General features: G+C 41.6%; 1 protein-coding gene across 1 annotated transcript in view; it reads left to right on the top strand.

Annotated features, from left to right (window-relative positions):
• The window catches only part of Adipor2 (adiponectin receptor 2), a 49,127-nt gene that overhangs the window by 18,114 nt on the left and 9,423 nt on the right, over positions 1–21,590 (top strand). The window contains exons 2-3 of the mRNA XM_051155225.1: positions 8,881–9,139; positions 19,838–19,957. Coding sequence (XP_051011182.1) covers positions 8,969–9,139; positions 19,838–19,957 — 291 coding nt within the window. The 5' untranslated portion in view covers positions 8,881–8,968. The remainder of the gene's footprint in view (positions 1–8,880; positions 9,140–19,837; positions 19,958–21,590) is intronic.

Here is a 21,590-nt window from a genome sequence, read left to right as displayed (position 1 = left end):
TAATTCTTTTTGAGTCACTTCTAAGCTGGTTCATGGCTGTGTCAATTTGCATTCCTATGATAACCAATAAGGGTTCTTTTTTCACATCTTCTCCAACAGTTTTAGTCAGATTTATTGATGACAGCCATTCTGACTGACTGTTCCAAGGTAGTATTTCAGTGTAGTTTAATTTGCAGTTCCCTGATGGCTAGGGATATTGCAGCACTTTTAGGAAGTAGTAAGGGCCATTGTGTTTCTTTGTTTTTTAAATTTTCCATTCAGTTTATTTGCCTATTTATTGATTGAAGGTATTTAATTTCTATAGTTTGTAAATTCTGGATCTTAGTCCCTTGTCTGAAGCTTGGCCAGCACAGATTTTCTTCCATTTGGTGGGCTGTGTGCTGCTGATAGTTTTTTTTTGTTTTTTTTTTGTTTTATTTTTCTGTGCATAAACTTTAAAATTTCATATATTTTCCCCTATTGACACTGGAGCTTATTCCTGTTCTATTATTGATGTTTTCAGAAAGTTCTTCTCAACCCCAGTGTCTTGACTATTTCTTAATGTTTTTGTCTAGAACTTTCAACATTTCATTCTTTAAATTAAGGTTGAATTGATTTTTGTACAAGGTGAAAGACAGTGAAGATTTGTTCTTCTGCAGGTGGGTACCCAATTTTGCCAGTACAGTTTCATTGAGTAAGCTATCTTTTCCCCAATGCATGTTTTTGTCTCCACTGTCAAAAATTAGGTGGGTGTAGCTTTGTCAGTTCATTGCTGGGTCTTCTGTTTCATTGGTCTGTTTGTTTTTAATGCTAGTACCAGGCTGTTTTTTATCAGTAGCTCTGTGGTATAACTTGAGGTCCAGCTGTATGTATTCTTACTCTTTAGGATTGCTCTGACTGTTTATGGTTCCATTGATTTCTTGGATTATTATTTTTTTTATATCTGTAAACATGACATTTGAATTTGGTGATAGAGTTATTTTCACAGCATTAATTTTGCTGATGAAGGTAGTATATAGATTTCTTTGTCATCTAGTATCTTTTTGATTTCCATTTTTGATGTCATGAAGTTTTCACTGTAGATAGACGCCTTTGTCCTCTTTCGTTAGGTATATTTCTAAATACATTGTTTTGAGTGACTTTGAATGGGTTATTTTACCTAATTTCTTTCATAGTGTAAATTGCTGGTATATATCAGGGCCACATTTTAAAGGTTAATATTTATGTCTGCGCACTTGCATGTAGAAAGGTCAGAAGAGAATTTGCAAGTATTGACTCTTTCCTTCTACCATATGAACTCTGGTATCAGCCTGGCAGCAGATGCCTGATCTGCTGAGCCATCTTGCCTGACTGGGTCAAAAAATTTTTAATGCTGGTTTTTATTTTGCAAATTTACTGTGCATATTAATTAAGTCTAAGCATTTTCTAGTATATCCTATAGATCTTTTAAAAAGTAAAATAAATCATGTTATCTACAAATAGTTTGGTAGTTTTTCCTTTCCTATTCTTTTTTTTTTTTTTTTCCCTTTCCTATTCTTTATCCTTTTTATGTCTTTCTCTTATTTAACTGGTGTGACTGAGACTTTGAGCATTACATCAAATAAGAGAGGGGAGAGGAGGCATCTTTTTCTCATTCCTGATTTTAGAGAAAGTCCTCTTAGTTTGTCTCCATTTAATGTTGGCACAAGTTGTTGTAAATGCCTTTATCATTTGGAAACATGCTCCATCTATTTCCAGTGTCTCCAGGACTTTTATCATGAGGGCATGTTGAGCTTTGTCACATACCTTTAAATGCCCTCCATCAGGATTCTGGCCGATCCAGGACTTTCTGTGCAGACCATAATGCCCTAGAACCAAGACATCTGCCTGGCTCTGCTAGGATTAAACGTTTGAACCATCATGCTTGGCTACATGTTTTCTTTTTCTTTTTTTTTTTTTTAAGACAGTTTTTCTATGTACCCTTGGCTGTCCTGGACTTGCTCTATAGACCAGGATGGCCTCAAACTCACAGATCCACCTGCCTCTGCCTCTCAGAGTGCTAGGATTACAGTATTGCACCACTGCATCTGGCTTAAATGTATTTTCTTTTCTTTAAAAAAAAAAAAAAAAAAAAAAAGATTTATTTACTCAGCTATTAAAAACAAGGAATTCCTGAAATTTGTGGACAAATGGATTGAACTAGAAATGATTGTAATGAGTGAGTTAACCCAGAAGCAGAAAGACTCAAATGGTATATACTCACTTTTATCTGGACACTAGCCCAAGGGGCATGTCCCATGAAAGTCTTCACTTACCAGGAAAGTGGGACAGAGGGAGGGGAGGACATCCTATTGGGATTTTAGGTGAGAGAGCATGGGAGAATGGGGAAATAGAAGGATCCAGAGGGTCCTAGAAACCTACAAGAAGAATATTATGATGGGCAGATCTGGGCCCAGGGGTCCTGCTCATACTATGGCACCAGCCAAGGACAATACATGCAGTAAACTTCGAACTCCTACCCAGATCTAGCCAATTTATAGGACATTCTCCACAGTTGAGTGGAGAGTGGGAACTGACTTTCACACGGACTCTGGTGCCCCATATTTGACCAGGTCCCCTGGATGGGGAGGCCTGGCGGCACTCAGAGGAAGGATAGCAGGCTGTCAAGAAGAGACTTGATACCCTATGAGCATATACAGGGAGAAGAGGTCCCCCTCAGTCACAGGGGAGGGGAGTAGGGGGGAAACGGGAGGGAGGAAAGGGAGGATACGAGGGATGGAATAACAACTGAGATGTAATATGAATAAATTAATAAAATGATTTAAAAAAAAAAAAGAAGCAAGGTTCAGGGCTATTAGCAGAGCTGTTGCTCATTCTGAAGGGACAGAACTTGCACAGTGCACTGAGGATGTGTCCCGGGTTGTCTCTGAGGTTGGAGTCTTCCTTAGTATTTTGAAACTTGCCCAGCCATTGCTGGCTTCCAAACTCAATAATAATAAAGTTGTTTTTTAAGAGTATGAAAAATCAGACCTGCCAAAAATACTTGTCAAAATGGAAATATACTCTTTCATCTTGGTGGTGATTTACAATGCTGCTCAAAAAAATAAGTGCCACTTAACATGACGTAAGTGTTCTCTGATGAGCACTGTGGATTCTTCTACTTTACTTAAAAAATAAAAGCAAATTTATTTATTTTAAAAAAGATTTATTTATTATTATGTATACAGTGCTCTGCCTGCATGTATACCTTCATGCCAGGAGAGGGCCTCAGATCACATTGTAGATGGTTGTGAGCCATCATGTGGTTTCTGGGAATTGAACTCAGGAACTTTGGAGGAGCATCAGTGTCGATAACCTCTGAGCCATCTCTCCAGTCCCTAAATGTATTTTCTTAACAATTGTTGAAACTCTTAAAACATTTGTCTGCCTTTCTACTTTAGCATATCTACAGGAGTGAATATAACAAAACTTCTTTGATTGAAAAATTAATAGGATTTGCTGGGCGTGGTGGCACATGCCTTTAATCCCAGCACTGAGAGGCAGAGGCAGGTGGATGGATCTGTGTGAGTTCGAGGCCAGCCTGGTCTACAAAGGGAGTCCAGGACAGCCAAGGCTACACAGAGAAACCCTATCTTGAACCCCTCCCACCCCCTCCTCCCCCACAAAAAAGAAAAGAAATTTAATAGGTCTTTAGGAAGATGTCATGTGACTTGTCCTGGCAAGCCATCAACAAAGTCTGTTCGGCTCAGTAGGGTACTGACCAGCTAAGGGAATGACTGCCCAAGCCTGTCTTGGTGAACCAGTGAGTTTAGTGACGTTACTTACAGGAACACTGGGAGACTCTTGGGCAACTTCATCACCGAAAGAAAGCCATGATAGTTCAAACTCTGTTCAGCTTGCAGGCAGCTCTACCAGAACCTCCCTACCTCAGCAGGTGTTGCTTTCTGTCTATGGAGTGGAGCCTTGTGACTATACAATTGTGTTTGTGTTAATCCCACAGAGTATCTTGGGAAATATTTTGAGGTATGCTTTATTTCTCTATTACAACTTGACTGTATTTTCATAAAACACTTTGTAGTTTGTCTTCATTTTGCATATTTTAAAATCAAGATTATACCCAGGTAATTTGTTTTCTGCCTTAAATGAAATATTTTTTTGTTTTTCCTGATACAGTGTTTATATGCATAGCCCTGACTGTCTTGGAATTTGCTCTGTAGCCCAAACTGGCCTCTGACTCAGATCCACCTACCTCTGTCTTCCGAGGGCTGGGATTAACAGTGTGTGCCACCATTATCTGGCTGCAGTAGCATTCTTAAAAATCCAGACTCATAGGTCACATGGCTTTTTTACCCCCTCAGTCTGGGGACAGTTTCTGTCTTCATCATAATCTTTACACGGAAAGGTTTCAGACCAAGGCCTTAGAGATGTACCCACCTGCCATAGCTAGTTTCACTTGTCATCCTGACAACCTGAGTTGTCACCTGAGAGCCTCAGTTGAGGAGTTGCTTAGACCAGCGAGGCCTGTAGACATATCCTTAATTGTTGATTCATGCTACCACAGCCACTTTGTTAGGTGGTCCTCAGTTGTAATAAAGCTGGCAGAGCAGAAGCCAGACAAAGCAAGCCAGTGAACACCATTCTTCCATGGCTCTTGGTTCAGCACAGGATTCATTCTAGGTTTTATTTTTTTCTTCCAAATTAGTAATAACCTTTTTCCACAGTGAGAGACTTGGCTTCTATTACTCTAAATATGTGCACATTTTAAAAATTAGATCTATTGTGTGTGTGCATGGGGTGGGGTCGGGCATCTGTGCCACAGCACACAAATAAAAGTCAGAGCACAACTTTTAGAGTTGGTTTTCTCCTACTACGTGGGTCCCAGGGATTAAATTTAGGTCTTAGGTTTGGCAGGAAATACTTTTTGCTGCTGAGACATCTGGCTGGCTTTTTTGTATATTTTATAAGGCTTCTATGTGACAATCTCCTATCCTGACCCAAAGACCTAAGAGGCAGGGTACTCAAGTGATCAAAGATGGACATAGAAAGTGGCTTCAAGTGTTCTTGTCTCATGCCAGTGAATGTTACAAACATAATTCTCATGGGAGTATGCAAGAGCAGGATTCAAGTTTTATTAAAAATTATTGCAGAAAAATGAGAGAAACTTCTGAGAGTAGGAGGATTTTCCAAGAAAGGGGGGAGGGGAAGGAAGCCTTTCATTTTATAGAAAAACTGGACAAAAGCTGAGATAATTTCTTGAAGTTGATAAATTCTCTAAGCTATTTTAGGCTGAGCCAACTGAGGGCCCCCACTCGCTATACTTGTCCCCCCTTGGCGCAACCAAGGAAATAACTATGCTACTGTTGTGGTTGAAACCTCCTGTCCATCTCTGGCTCATTCCAGCTTGACATTGACTGTTAGTCACTTGACCAGGTTACTTTCCTTACCCTCTCTCACCTAGCTGTCTTTGTTCTCACATTCACATGGTCAGCTTGTAGCTGTACTGTGGCAGAGAGTTAACTGTACTCCAGCCACCAACTTGTATTGTAGTCTTTCTTGGCTACTTCCTATCTTAGCCTCTTGCCTATAGGGTAGTCTAGGGTCATCTCCTTGGTGGAAGCTAGCCGTCATTACTTACAGTCAGGTCTGTTCCAGTTAGCTGTATTAGAAGAAGAAAAATGTATGAAAGGACAGTAGTGCCTTAGGAAGGTTCCTCAAGGCTTTTGTACAGGCCAGCCGGCATGTGGTCATTAGCTCAGAGCCCTGTTGTTCTTCCTGTCTGTCTAGCTTGGTCAGCGCATACCCACCCACGAGCTCTCCAGCTTCCAGCCTCCAACCACAGCGTATGTCTATAGCGTGTACTTTTCACCATTGGTACTTTTCTCTTACTACCTACAGAGGGCTAGTTAGCTCGTGCTCATTTGTGCTCTTCAACCCCCACCCCAAACCCCCTTCCCCCACACTGTGTTTTTTTGAGACCGTGTTGTAGTCCTGGAACTCTGTTTTGTAAACCATGTTGGCCTCATATAGAGATCCTCCTGCTTCTGCTTCCTAAGTGCTGGGATAAAAGGCACGAGCCACCATGTCCAGCTAGAGCGCTCTCTCTTGCATCAGTCTCCTGAATATGGGTATGAACCATTAGACTCCCAAACACAGATACTTTAAAGAATCTTTATTCTACTTGGTTTAGTTTGAGGATGAAGATTTGTAGCACGGGCTGTCCTAGAACTTATTATATAGCCAAGCTAGTCTCTAACTTGTGACCTTCCTCCCCCAGTGCCCCCCACATGCTGGGATTATGGGAATAAGTCAGTTTTAGAGGAGTGAGAAGGAAGATCTTGATTATGTAAATTGTTTGTGATATAAGACAGCTTACTGTAAGGCTCAAACTGTTTTCCAGTGCACCTCCATCTTATTTTTCCTGGGCATTGAAAGCATGTCCGCGAAGGCTGAGAGGTAGCTGGGTATAAAGCAGCTTTTGTTCTTTATCATGCCCAGTGACCTTAATAAGGAGTCCTTGATCTTCAGTTTCCACCTCTCTTAAATGAGGCTAATAAACTTTAGAGTTGTGAGAGACAGCTAAATAGAAGTTCTTCAATATAGAACTTAATTATTTGTTTTCAGGAAGTGTTAGCTGCCTCTTGCCTTAATTAAAATGGAAATAGTTGATATGAACTGGCTTTGTAAACTATAAACTTCCCCACCTTGATACTGGGGGTTGAATTTAGGGCCTTGCCCAGGTAGCTGAGCTCTGCCACTCAGCTACATCAGTTCTCTTTGTTTTTACTTTTTATTTTGATGCAATCTTGCCAAGTTGTTTATTTAGATAGGCCTCCAACTTTCCATCCTATTGCCTTCACCTTTTTCCCAGTTACTGGAATTATAGCTTAACTATAGCAAAATATGGTCATTTATTACTAGCTTGCTATCATCCTTGTGTGATTGGTAGATTCTTAGGTGTGTATGTATGTGTGTGTGTGTGTATGTGTGTTTGTTTGTTTGTTGTCAGGGCTTGGGCAAGTTAGGCAAGTGTTTTACCACTGAGCTGTATGTACAGTCTTTAAACAATTTATGTATATGGGTATTTACCTTTAAAGCCAGAAGACGGCGTCCCTGGAACTGGCCTTACAGGTTGTTGTGAGCTACCATGTGGGTGCTGGGAACTGAACCCAGTTTCCCTAAGAGAAATAAGAGCTCTTGCTCAGCCATTTTTCTGGCTCCTTGTGCTTCTTGCTTAATAAACTTTGAAAGTGACTAGAGAAATTCTAAAGTAGCTCAAGTCGTTGCAGAGACTATTTGGTTAGTTCTTAGTTGGTGTGTCTACATCGGAATAACGTATGCTTACATACAGGTTAGAGTCTAGGCCTTTTCACTTTGTCCCTCTCTTCCCTTTCTCCTGTGACATCGGAATAACGTATGCTTACATACAGGTTAGAGTCTAGGCCTTTTCACTTTGTCCCTCTCTTCCCTTTCTCCTGTGAGAATGTTGTGTCTCAGAATTGCAGAGCATAGTATATTCCTGAATCTTTCCCTCTAGGTAGATTAGCTATGGCAATCCGTATGGTTATTCAACTGATTGTATAAAGTATATTCTATGCTATGAATTCTGAGAATATGAGAAGGCTTGAAAGGCTAGAACTTCTAGGGAATAAAATTATCACAGACTAGTTGAAAGAAAGATGGTTTATGAAAGTTTTCACCACTCAAGACGATTGAAATATCTGTCAGCTATCTGTTAGATATTTATCTGCATGGGATCTCCTGAGATTGCAGCTATAAAAGGGATTAGCTCTGGTCCCGAATTTCTTGCTCTCCACGACCGTGTAGTTAGGGGCTAAAAAATGTCAGACAGTAAGCATGTTGAGTGTAAAATGTTGCAGGTAATATGCATTACATAAATTTTAGAGATTTTGTCCTATTTTGTAAAAAAATGTGTGGGTAGTTTTGTTTTTTTCATTTGTAAAGTAAAAATAGCCCTGGTTATTGTTTAAATGACATTGAATGCATAAAACATGGCATGATATGTATATTTACATGTGTTTTTACATTTAGAAGTTTTGTTAGTTTTTTTTTTAATGTTTATATGAGTATTTTATCTGCATATACAACTATGTACCAGAAAAGGGCATCAGATCACACTATGGATGGTTGTGAGCCACCACATGGTTGCTGGAAATTGAAATCAGGACCTTTGGAAGAGTAGACAGTGCTCTTCACCATTGAGCTGTTTCTCCAGCCCCTGTTAGTTTGTTTTTGAGAGAATTTTTTTCTCTGTATCCCTGGCTGGCCTGTAACTTGCTCTGTAGACTTGCTTAAACTCACAGATATCCCCTGCCTGACTTCTGAGTGCTGCCATTACAGGCCTGTACTATCACACCCAGCTTCAGTTAGGTATGCTCCAAACTGAAAATGATAGGGTTTTAAAAAAGACACAGGCAGCTGAACGTGGTGGTGCATGCCTTTAATCCCAGCATTTGAGAGGCAGAGGCAGGTGGATCGCTGTGAGTTTGAGGCCAGCCTGATCTACAAAGTGAGTCCAGGACAGTCTCAAGGCTACACAGAAGAAACCCTATCTTGAAAAACAAAAACAAAAAACAAAACAAAAAGACACAGGCAGAGTGTAGTGAAATGTAAGTCTTTTTGCTAAATCCTGAGTTCTTTATATGTGCTTCTATGACAGGAGTGTGGTCTTGAATACTTTGTTTTAATTATTGTATGTGTACAAATTCATAAACCACATATTTTATAATTAACATAAATGGAAATATACATCTTTTCGTTGATTGAGTTTGGTAATCTTAACAGTGGGTGTATGTTTTTAAGAATATGGCATTTTTTAGTGAGTGAATTTTGTTGCTTTTGTGTATTAATAATGTAGCTCATGTGTTTTCCCTGCACTCATGTGTATAACTTTTCTCTCCTTAGGGTCAACTCACTATCCCTTAAAAATTCATTCTCCCAAGAAGAAGGGACAGGAAGAAAGGCCACTTTGTAAGAAAGGCTTTGGTATCCCATGAACGAGCCGGGAGAACACCGATTGGGGTGCACCAGGACTCTAGAGCCAGATATAAGGCTCAGAAAAGGGCACCAGCTTGATGACACAAGGGGAGGTGACAATGACAACCAACAAGGACATTTGGAGCCCATTGTAGAGACACCTGTTTGTTCTTCCTATTACAAAAATGTAAGTTAAAAGTTCAGAGGGTTACAAGTAAAGTAAACATTTATGGAGATGAGGGATGATATTTAAAAAGAATACATATGTGCAATATATATAATGTGTGGTTTTCTAGAAGAAAGGTGGAGATGTTGATTTAGTAAAAATAATTAAAATTTTTTTATGTATGGGTGTTTTGTCTGAGTATGTCTGTACCACATCTGCAGAGGCCTGAAAAGGGTGCCAGATCCCCTAAACTGGAGTTACAGATGGTTGTGAGTTACCGTGTGGGTGCTGGGACTCGAACCCAGGTCCTCTGCAGGACCTGCAACTGCTCTTAACTACTAGGCCATTTCTCCAGCCTATTAAAATTACATTTGCTTTTCTTTGTGTACAGGCATGTGTGTGCCATGGTATATGTAGAAGTCAGAAGATAGCTTTTGGGAGTTGGTATTCTCCTACCTTGTAGATCTCAGAGTTAAAGATAGGCCTTCATACTTGACAGCAAGCAACTTTACCTATTGAGCTGTTTTACCAGCCCTGTTGTTTCTGTTTTTATCCACAGTGACTTGGGTATTTTGGGGGGTGGGTCATTGAAGATCAGACCCAGGACCTCATATGTGCTAGGTAACTGCTATACTCCCAGAAAAACTTGAGGGTTCTTTTTAAAAAATGGTTTGTGTGGGATTGGGTGTGGTAGTGCACACCATTAGTCCCAGCACTTAGGAGGAAGAGGCATTCAGATCTCTGTGAGTTCAAGGCCAGCCATGTCTACAAAATGAGTCCAGGACAGCCAGGGCTATAAGAGAAACCTTGTCTTAAAAAGCCCCCCCCACCCCCAAAAAATAAATAAAGGCTTGTGTGTAGGGACTCTGGTCCTCCTGATTGTGTAGCAAGTTCTTATAACTGTTGAGCTATCTCTCCAATCCAAAACTCTTGGTTTCTTTTTTGCTTTTTGTTTTTTTCTTGAGGAGGCAGGGTTCCTTTATGTAGCTCTGGCTGTTGTGGAACTTGGTCTGTAGACCAGATCTAGCTGCCTCTGCCTTTCAGTGCTGGGATCAAAGGCTTGTACCACCTGTCAGCATTTGGTTCCTTATTAAGCTCAGATAGTACTTGATTTCATAGTTGCACCTTTCTGCTTAAAATCATAGTCACTGTTTTATCTTGTTTAAGATAAAACTTTGTTTTGTTTTTGTTTTTTTGTTTTTTGATTTTTTGAGAGAGGGTTTCTCTGTGTCACCCTGGCTGTCCTGGACTCACTTTTAGACCAGGCTGGCTTCGAACTCACAGAGATTCGCCTGTCTCTGCCTACCAAGTGCTGGGATTAAAGGCATGTGCCACCATGCCAGCTTGATATAAATGTTTTTAAAGATTATTCATTTTTGTGCTTACAAATGTTTCACCTGCATGTATGTAAGTGCACTCAGTGCCTGGAAGCTTTGGAGACCAGAAGAGGGTGGTAGGCCCCTGACACTGGTTCTATCAACTGTTCTAAGACTATGTGGGTGCTGGGACCTGGACCCAGGTCCTTTGGAAGAGCATCAGGCACTCTTAACTGTTGGGCCATCATTTTCCCCCAGCACCAGAAGCTTTTTTTTTTTTTTTTAAATCCACTAGTTTTTCTAAACTAGCCAATTTTTAGTTATAACATTATCAGTGATATTTTGGAGAAATTCTCTTTGTATGTAAAAGTTCTCAAATTGTTTGTCACCAGCGCATATCTTGGGGTCAGTGGAATCCTGAGGACAGAAGGTAGATTTAGTGTTTTACTTAACTTCTCAGAGGAAAGGGTCAGACTTAGGAGTTGTGTCATGGTAGCAAAAGTGTTTGTGAAGAGCATCTATCACACAGTCAGTGTTACAGATGTTCACAGCGGAACTTTGTTTATTCAGTGATGTGGTGCTCTATTGTGTCTCAGACTGCTGGCTTGTGCTCCTCAATAAGTAGGAATTTAATCTGGCCATTAGGAAACATTACAGGCTGTCCTACATCGTGAGGTCTGTGCCATGGGGTCTATTAGTGAGACCCCATCTAAATTGCAAAACAAAAAATATTAAACAGCAACCTAGAAAAACATTAATGTGCATATGTATAGCAATACACATTTAAACTAAACTAAAAGCATAGTTAAACTGGATGTGGTAGAGCATGCCTTTAATCTAGCACTCAGGAGGCAGAGGCAGGCAATTCTCTTGTTCTAGGTTAGCCTGATCTACATAGCAAGTTCCAGGCCACTCAAGAATACATAGTGAGACCCTGTCTCAAAAAGACTAAAAAAAAAACTATACTTAATTTGATGAAATTAGTTTTACATATTCATATATATGTAAGCCTAAATTATTTTAATTTATTTTGTTAAATTATTTTAATTTGAAAAAGTTTTTGGTTTGTGAGGGTGGGTCTCATGTACTAACTGTATGCATGCATATACAAGAAAATAAATGAACAAAATATTTTCTGTTTTTTTGTTTTTGTTTTTTTTAACCAAACAGTAATAAAAACAATTCATGGTACAAGAAGAAGAATCAATGTAGAGGCACTGATCAAAGTTGGGTTTTTATAATATACTTAATATATCCTAAATAGAAAAAGTAACACCCCACTTTTTGTTTGATTGGTTTAGTTTTAGGATGCTGTGGGTCAGCCCTGGGGCTTTGTACATGCTAGGCAAGTGCTGTACCACTTAGCTACACTTCAGCTCTCCCTGTTGTTTAAATCACTTCTGTAAGCCAGGAGTGCGTCCTTCTTACACCTTGTTTCTTAATAAAAACAGGCAGTGATTTAGAATACCAGTTTAATCAGTCATAGGTTATGTTGCTTGGCCACTATTCTCAGATATTTCTACACAGGTTTCATTCTCACTTTTCCTTTGCTTTAGTCTGGCTGGCAAGTAGAAGGGTGGCCCTTGAGAAGATTCCTCTGACCTGATTCTGGGCTTGAGCAGCTTGTGGATCCTGAGGCACTGTTTAGCCTCTTCTTCTGCTCTTTACTGGCCTCTCTCTCTAGTGTTTGCTCTCTGAGATTATCAAAGCCATCTCTGTCCAGTATTGGCTCACCCTGACTGAGTGAACATGTCCCTGTGGGAAAGTCGCCACAGGGCAGCGCGGTCGGCTGTGTTAGAGGAGATGATGCTATGGAGACTGTTACACACCCTTCCTCAAGTCTGTGGCAGGAGCTGCCAGGGGAGCGTGCTCCTGGCTTTCCACATCACCTCATACCCAACCGGCTCCCAGGGCCACCTCCATGTTCCTGCTTTTCCCCCAGATCTTTCTACTGCAGTCTCTCCTGGCAACAGGTGCCCACTCTAGCCCTGTTTGTATTGGGCAATGACGGCGAGCCTTTGTCTATTAGTGAACTTGACATCCTCTGTTTCTTGCTTACGGATGAGTAGAGGTCTGTCCGGCCTTCTCTGTCCACACTTCACTTGTTTCCTAGAGGATCACCCTGGGCTGTGCACACCTTGGTGGGAGCTAGCGTCCAGGACCCTTCATCTTGGACTGGAGAGGAAGGTGATGTCACCTTGACCTGAGAAGGGTGTGACCACACCTTGGCAAGGTGCCACCATTGGTTGGCCTTAATCTCCTCTTCCCCGAGACCAGAAAGCACAAGTCAGTTCTGCTTTCAGCTACAGTTGAGCTTAAACACAGGCAGGTTGACCCCACTGAGCAGCTGGTGCCTGAAGGCTCCTGTGGAACGAAGGTCTGTGAGGTGACAGACCTCGGCTTACGTGGCTTCTTTGCTGACTGGCCTTTACTAGCTACTTGTCTCCCAATGCTTCAGGAAAAGGAGCTGAAGCCACCTGGCAGGTGACTGCTGAGGAGACAAGCTGCTCTGTGTACCAAGGCCTGACAGTCATATGTTCTTATCCTCTCAAAGTCAGCTAACCCCAGCCCTACACTAGAGATAAAAAAGAATAGTGAATTTTTAAAATCTTTATTTATGTTTTATTTTTAAGATAGGCTCTCACTATGTAGCCCTGGCTAGCCTGGAACTCTCACCATGTAGGCCAGACTGGTCTTGAATTCTACCTGTCTCTCTCCAGTACTGTGATTAAGGGTGTGTGCCACCAGTGTTGGTAAATGCTTATTTCTTTAAAAATCAAAGAAGAAAAAGGTTCTTCCTGAAACAACAAAATTCAGAGGAACACAAGCCTCTTTGTGTGTAGGAGAAGAACTTTAGTAAGTATGCTGACTCTTACAAATGTCAGTAGATTCGAGTCTTGGAAGTTGAGCGAGGAGCCAGTAGATAGTGGTGGATGCTCTATGTGAAGTGACTTGTGCCAAAGAGGATGATCACGATGGACATGGTGATGAGGGTATAGATGGTCATCCTCTTGGCAGCGGTATTCCTGATTATGCAGTGAACGGGGGTAGAGCAGCTGTTGGTGCTACAGTGAGTGCTGCTGTGACTCACCTTGGGCAGGTGTTTGAATGCAAGTAGGTATAAAAACACAACCTGGATGCTGACCTGCAGGGCAAAGTGGAGGAGATACAAGTATAACAGCTTCTTTTCTTGGTAGAAGGATATCTTCTGGGAGGGGCATGGCTTCCTGATTGCCTCCATGGAGCCCCTTTCCATTTCCTCAGTGTTCTCTGTTTCCTGCATGGACTTTACCTTTACCTTGGAGTGCCTATGCCGAATCTGAGCCATTAAGAATTCCATGAGGAAGAAGGCTATGAAGATGAAGTAGAAATAGTACCACATTGCTGTGATAGGAATGCTAAACAGTTGTTCAAAACATTCCATAAGACAAGGGTAGGTGATATTTCCATGGCAGTTAAACTCTTCATGGATGTTGTACCAGGGCATGTGGACCACACTCATCACTAAGCTGTATATGTAGATGAGGCCAAACCATAGTATCCGCCCGATGTAGTAGCCAGATTTTTCTCTTGCCACTGCGTACAGCACAGGGATCATTGCAACTGGCACCACTAGTGTCATGTTCTCCTCTTTCTTGGGAAAAGGCCAGATACTTTGACAACACCTAGAAAGGAAAGCAAAGCTACAAGTCAGGGTCAGGAGCTGTAGAGATGGCTTAGTGAGTTAAATGCTTGCCACATAAACCTTAGGACCCAATTTTGAGTCCCCTGAACCCACAAAAAAAGGCAAATGTAGCAGGAGTGTCTGTAGTCCCAGCACTTCTGGGATATGCCAGGCAAGGATGGGTGATTCCTTGGAAGTGTGCAGGTAAGATAGCCTGGCCTACATAGTGGTAAACAGCAAAAAGATACTGTCTTAATGTGGAAGGTGAGGACCTTCCAACATCTACAGCTTTTTTTTTACATGTGTGCTGTCACATGCATACAGTCGCTCACATTCTCATTCGTAATCATATTCCCCACCCCCCGCCCCCCCCACAAAACTAGTGAAAAGGAAGTCAAGATCAGAAAGTGAGCAGTTGCCGAGTATACTACACCCATCCAAGAAGCCTGTTTCAGATCTCAACAGTTTTTTTCCTGACTGTGCAGCTCCCTCACACAAGCAGCGTTGCTTTCTGTCATGTATTTTCCTGCTTCTCTGCTTCAATCTAAAGCAGAGGTCATCTCTGGTACCAAACAACCCCTCCAAATTAAAATCAGAGGTGAGATCTCATCTCTTCCTGTTAGGTTATGAAGTGTAGCCTTCATGTTTACGCAGCCCATATCATCCAGCATGGAGTATTACTGTTGACATGGACATAATTATAATTGATAAATGAAGAATGGAAGGAACAAGTGACATTAGAAATTCTCATTGTCTTTGGCTATTTCTAGTCATCTTATGGTCTAGTGAGCGTAATGTTCTGGGTTCGTTCATCAGTACCTAGGGGAAAAAAGTTAATGTATTGTTTCTCAGTTTTTCTGACAAGTTCAGGTTTCATGAGAGAACGTCTGTATACCTTTGCCATGAACATTTCTAAGTATTCCTTCGTCTTCCTTGTTAGGGAGTACATAGTGCACATGACTTCTCTTCCATCTGCAACTCTTTAGGGTAAAACTGGCAGCCTGACTTTCTAGTGATAACACTGCCCATTCAGGGGTCCTCATGCTGGTGGGCTAGATACATGATCTCTATAGAAAACTAAACTATTCTTTAATCTTCTTTGAAGCTTTTTTATTTTGATTAATTGTGGTTGTCCTCTTTTACACATGTATGTGTATGTAGTGTGGGGTGTGTAGTGTCTGCATGTATGCATTTGAGAGAAACCTCACACTTGCAGTTAAGTATTCTCCCTTTTTTATTTTTGACAACAGGGTCTCACTGAATATTTCAGTCTGGCCTTGAACTCTCATTTTTCTGCCTCTCATCCTCTTGAATTTTGGAACCAGTTTTATACCATTATCCCCTAGTCTATCATATTCTTTATATTTTTTATTTTTGTGCATGGATGTTTTGTCTGTATGTATGCCTGTGTGCCAGATGTGTTCTTGGTTCCCAAGGAGGCCAGAAGAAGGTGTTACATTCCGTGGAACTAGAATTACAGATGGTTGTGAGCTGCCATGGGCATGCCAGGAATTCAATTTTTGTTCTCAAGAACAGCAAGTGTTCTTAACCACTGAGCCATTTCTCATCTTTTTGTTTTTTTGAGACAGGGTTCCTCTGTGTAGCCTTGGCTGTCCTGGACTCACTTTGTAGACCAGACTGGCCTCGAACTCACAGATCCGTCTGCCTCTGCCTCCCAAGTGCTGGGATTAAAGGTGTGCATCACCACACCCAGCTTCTCATGTATTCTTACATGGTTTGCTTGCTTGTTTTCTTTCCAAGCAGAGTCTTACTGTGTAGTCTTGGTTGGTTTCTTAGTCAGGGTTTCTATTACTTCGATGAAACAATCATGACAAAAAAACAAGTTGGGGAAGGAAAGGGTTTATTTGGCTTACACTTCCAGATCACAGTCCATCATTGGAGGAATTTAGGACAGGAACTCAAACAGGGCTGGAACCTGGAGGCAGGAGCTGATGCAGAGGCCATGGGGGTGCTGTTTACTGGCTTGCTTCCCATAGCTTGCTTAGGCTAACTTTTTGTAGAACCTGGGACCCAGCTCAGGAATGGACCACCCACAGTGGGTTGGGCCCTCCCTTGTTGATCACTAATTGAGAAAATGCCTTACAGCTGGATCTCTCGTAGGCATTTCCTCAACTGAGGCCCCTTTCTTTGTGATGACGATGGCGTGTATCAAGTTGACACACAAAACCAGCCAACACAACTGACCTTTTGTCAACTTGACACACAAACACATCACTATTAAGCCACAATTTTTGTTTTTGTTTGGTTTTTGAGATAGGGTTTCTTGTGTAGCCTTGGCTGTCCTGGACTCCGTTTGTAGATGAGGCTGGCCTCGACCTCACGGAAATCTGCCTGCCTCTGCCTCCCTGAATGCTGGGATTACAGGCGTGTGCCACCACGCCTGGCAAACCACAACTTCTTATTCATCTCCCACATCTAAATAACTTTAAAAATTCCGTAGTCTTACAAATTCAAACATATTAAAATTTTTGTCCCTTTAAAATTTCCAATCTCTTTTAAAATTTACAATTAAAAATCTCATAACTGTGGGTTCCAGGAAAATACTTTCTTACTTCAAGAGAGAAAAATTAGGGCCAGAGGGAGTGCAGCAAGTTTGAAGCCAGCCTGGGCTAAATAGCTCCAGGATATCTTGAGCTATAGTGTGATGAGACTGTCTTTAAAAAAATAATTGAAGAAAACATTTTTAATAGATGTACTATGTGAACGTTATTGCTCCTTAAGTGACACTGGAGCAGTTCATGCAGGGGCAGCAGAAGAGGTGGGAGGTGGGCACCAGACTAGCTGATGGCCTTGCTAAGCGCGCTGGATGATCAGGGAGAGAGGACACTTCACTGAGCACTTTCCGATGGACAGAGCAGGTGTGCACTCAGTCCTTAGACTAACCTTGTAACCTGGGCACAGTTATTACTGGTTTATAAATTAGAAAATTAAGATCCAATTTTTGCTTAAAAGACTTACTTCTAAACCAGCTGGTTAGCAGATAGATTGTGCTGCTGCTGGGGCCACAGCTGAGTGCCTTAGTCTCTTGTAGAAACCTGTTCCTGTACTGGGAACCTCCTGCTGCCAACTGCTGCTCTGCCAACTGCCTTGGAATCTGTCAGGGAGCTACCCTATTTGTTGTGCCACCTGCCAGTCTTTCTGGGCTCTGCCAGTCAGTACATGTAAATCAAGAGAAGGAAATAAATACACAGACCATGGTTTATGAGGATGGATTTTGGTGGGGTTGCAGAGTTGGCTCAGTGGTTAAGAACACTTACTCTTGCAGAGGATCTGAGCTCACTTCCCAGCATCCACATGGTGATTTACAAATGGTGTGTAACTCCATTCCCAGGGGATTGAAAACCTGGCCTTGGCTGGCAGTAGGCATGCATATGGTGCACATTCATACATGCAGACAAACACTCATATACCTAAGATAATTATTTTTTTAGAGGAAGGATTTGAGGGCTTAGGAGCCTGTTCTGAAGATCCAGCCAGGGCTCTAGTCCATTATTCTCTGAATCTGCCCCTTCGGTCTGCCTGTGTTCCAGGGTCCCAAATGTCTAGATTTGGGAGAAACTGTCATTGTATTCACCAGTGGTTTCATTATCTGTATCAATTACTTTTCTGTTGCTGTGATAAAATACCATGACCAAAGCAGCTTACAGAAGAAAGCTAATTTGTGCTTCCAGTTCCATGAAGGGAAGCATGGCAGTGAGTATCAGGCGTGGTGGCAGGACCAGGGTGCTGCGAGTGTGCGAGAGTACGGGGCTTTAACTCTCAGAGCCCATCCTTAGTGACTCACTTCCTACAGCAAGGCTGTAGCCCTTAAACCTCCCAGAATTCACCAGTGAGGGACCAGATGCTTATGTGCTGGAGCCTATGAACGCTATTTCTCATTTAAACCTTTTTCATTCTGCTCAAGCATCTGTCTCTATGCATTTTCCATATCTGATTTAAAATGAAGGTACAGAAATCACCAGCCAAGACCTCTGCTTCTTTCCTTCCAGTTCCATAAACATACTTTCACCATTTCTATTATCTTTGCTGTTAATAGTAGTAGAAAGGCTAAACTCATCCTCTTTGGAAAGCTCCAGTCAGGCCTAGTGGCCAACACCTTTAATCCCAGAATTTAGGAGGCAGAGGCAGAAACTCTGTGAGTTTGAGACCAGCCTGGTCTTTATAGTTCCAGGACAGCCAAGGCTACATAATGAGATTCTGTCATAAAAAACAAACAAACAACAACAACAAAATACTGGGGTGTGGGGAGAGAAAAGAAAAAGGAAAGCTAGTCTCCAATGAATTCAGATTGCGTTCCCAGGCCTTCTAGGGGAGAGTGTGCATTATTCACTCCTGTAAGCCCCTATCTTCTGCCCTTCTCAGCTCGGAAGTAATGACCCCTATTTAGCTGTATTCTATTCTGCTGTGAAATTCCTCGAAAGAATTGACATCTGCACAAGATGCCTCCACTTCTCCTGCTGATCCATTTTCAACTCCTCTTGCTCATTGAGGTTGGAACCATTTGGTGTGTGTGTAGGGGTGTGTGGGTGTGGGTGTGTTTGGGTTTTGAAACAGGGTCTCACAGTGTAGCCCCAGCTGGCCTGGGACTTGAAATCTTTCCTCAGCCTCTCGTATGCTGGGATTGTAGGCATGATCCATTGGAACTTTAACTTTCTCTCTCCTTCACCTTCGCTTTTGTTTTTGTGTTGCTTGAAACTTCAGAGCTACATACTCAGAATATTTCTGTTAGATGAAGATCATAGCATATGTTTTCCTTTCCTCATAATTTTAATTGTATGGTTTCTTTTTGTTTGATTGCTTTTTTGGTTTGTGCTTGCTTTGAGACAGGGTCTCATGCAGCCCAGGTTGGTCTTGATTAAGCTGTTTCCTGAGCTTCTAATTGAGGTCTGGAAGTAGAAATAGTCGTCGTCATCTTCTTCTTCTTCTTCCTTCTCCTCCTCCTCCCCCTTTTCCTCCTTCTCCTCCTCTTCTTCTCCTGCTCTTCCTCTTCTTCTTCCTCCTTCTCTTCCCTCCCTCTGTCTCTCCCTTTCTCTTCTTTCCCCCACCTCTCTTTAAGCTAGGGACTAATTATAATTATCCTGCCTCAGGTACTAGTTTTGTTTTGTTTGGCCTTTATCACAAAGGGATGTTGAACTTTGTCAAAGGTGATTTGAAGTTATCTTTGTGTAAGTGCATGATTCATCGGGGTGGGGACACATGTGCCAGGGTACACATGTGGAGATCAGCAGATTACCTTGTGGAGTTTGATTCTCTCCATCTACCATTATTTGGGTTTCAGGGATCAAATTTAGGTCATCCGACTATTACTGGCCCATGGGAGTAAAATAAAAACTAATAATAAAGCTCTTTGAGGAACAGACTGTGAAGTGAACATGGATGCTGTTAGAGCAGGCAGCTGTTTATCCGTCAGAGTTGAGGAGTGTGTTTTTGACATGTTTGTATTTGTTTTGTCTTATTTTGGGTTTGGTTTGGTTTCTTTCTTTGAGACAAATCTGGTCTTACTATGTAGCCCTGTCTGGCCTGAAACTCATAGAGATCTGCTGCCTCCTGGGATTAGAGGGGTACACTATCATGCCTAACTTAGTTTCTAATACTAATAGGTTTACAGTGAACTTACTGTCTACTATAATGTTGAGGCTTGACTTTCAAACCTTTACATTTGCGAGGAAAGCATGTTGATTGGTCCCATCCTTGACTGTTGCTGTGGTATCTTTGCAGAGCTCTGAGGAACTCGAGTGTAAGGATGACAATCTCCAGGAAGATGAAGGGTTTATGGGCATGTCTCCTCTCCTACAAGCCCATCATGCCATGGAAAGAATGGAAGAGTTTGTTTGTAAGGTAAGATTCTTAATGTAAGTTTCTTACTGATTTTCATGGTATCTATTTAGCTTTTCCCAAACAGACATTGAAAGAGGTGGCTTATTGTGCTGCTTAGGGGGGAAATCCATGGTAAGATGAGGACAAAGAAGTCTCCTGACTTAACCTTGTAAAATGTATTGATAAAGTTATCCAGAATGTCCAATTGGGATATAAATCTCTCCTGATACAGATTAGAACAGTAAATGGAGATTAGATAAGACAGGATGAAACAATTTGGAGTGATTGTGCTAGAGCTATTAAAAAGTCATGCCCAAATCTGTTCTGCTGTTTAATATGGACAGTGTGGTTGTTATTTCTGGAGATTTATGGGTAATAAAGTTGTTGAGGTTGAAACTTCAGAAATTTCAGGCACATTTAGATTTTTCATTTTTAAATGGTAGCTAGAATTGAAGTCACTTGTTGAAAAACAAGAGGCCGGTAGTCTTTTTAGTCATATAAACAAGTTCCTAGTTTTGTCTCATGTTGCTGTTATGAAATACCCTAACAAAAAGCATCCTAAGGGAGGATGATTTCATTTTAGCCCATAATTCTAAGTTATAGTTTATTGTTGTAAGGAAATCAACTTCACTTAGGTTCTCAGGACCTGGGCAGAATGAAGCCAGATTCTTGGCCAAATATTCCATTAATGGCCCCCATGCAAGTTCTCGGTAGAATCTTTGTTCCCTGCTGAGAGCTCACAAGCCGAGCCTACTCTGTATTTCTCTCAGCATTCTTCCAAGTTCCCACAAGGACAACTCAGTTTCTCTACAGCATTCAGTGGCTTTTCTAGCTTGCAGTTCTAAACTCTTTCACATTCCAGTAAAAACATACAAAAACTAACTCAAATGGAGCAAGAATAATGTAGGCAGGTTCATCACGGCAGTGATCCCACTTCTGGGACCAGTTTCTGTTCTCCCATTTCTTTTTCTGTGATGAAATAAGCTGACCAAAACAAAACAACATAGGAGAGAAAGGGTTTTATTTTAGCTCATAACTCTAGATTAGAGTTTTTCATTAATTGGAGGAGCCATGACATCTGGCACTTGAAACAGTCACACCCATGGTCAAGAACAGAGAGAATGAATGCATGCATGTCTGGGCGCAGCTTGTGTTTTCTATCCTTAAACAGTTCAGGACCCATACCAAGGGAATGATGCTTCCCACAGTGGATGGGCCTTCTCAATTAATGTAATCAAGTTATGTAATCAGCTTGGTTAATGAAACTGAGATAATTCTCCACAAACATGCCCATGGGCTAAGCTAATCTCTCAATAAGTCTCTTCTTGGTGATTCTAGATTCTATCAAGGTAACAAAACTAACCAACTGTTGCCGGGCGGTGGTGGCTCACGCCTTTAATCCCAGCACTTGGGAGGCAGAGGCAGGTGGATCTCTGTGAGTTCGAGGCGAGCCTGGACTACAGAGTGAGTTCCAGGACAGCCAGAGCTGGTACACAGAGAAACCCTGTCTTGAAAAACAAAAAGAAAGAAAGAAACAAAACAAAACCAAAAAAACCAACCAACCAAACAAACAAAAAAAACCCTAATCAACTGTCACAACTAGGTATGATCTCGAGACAGTACAAATCTTCCTCCCTCCCCCACCCTTGTGTTC

Source organism: Acomys russatus, chromosome 13 (assembly GCF_903995435.1).
Source record: "Acomys russatus chromosome 13, mAcoRus1.1, whole genome shotgun sequence".
In the NCBI taxonomy this organism is placed as follows: domain Eukaryota; kingdom Metazoa; phylum Chordata; class Mammalia; order Rodentia; family Muridae; genus Acomys; species Acomys russatus.
The sequence above is the reverse complement of the archived record's forward strand: the minus strand, read 5'-3'. Positions and strand labels throughout refer to the sequence as shown.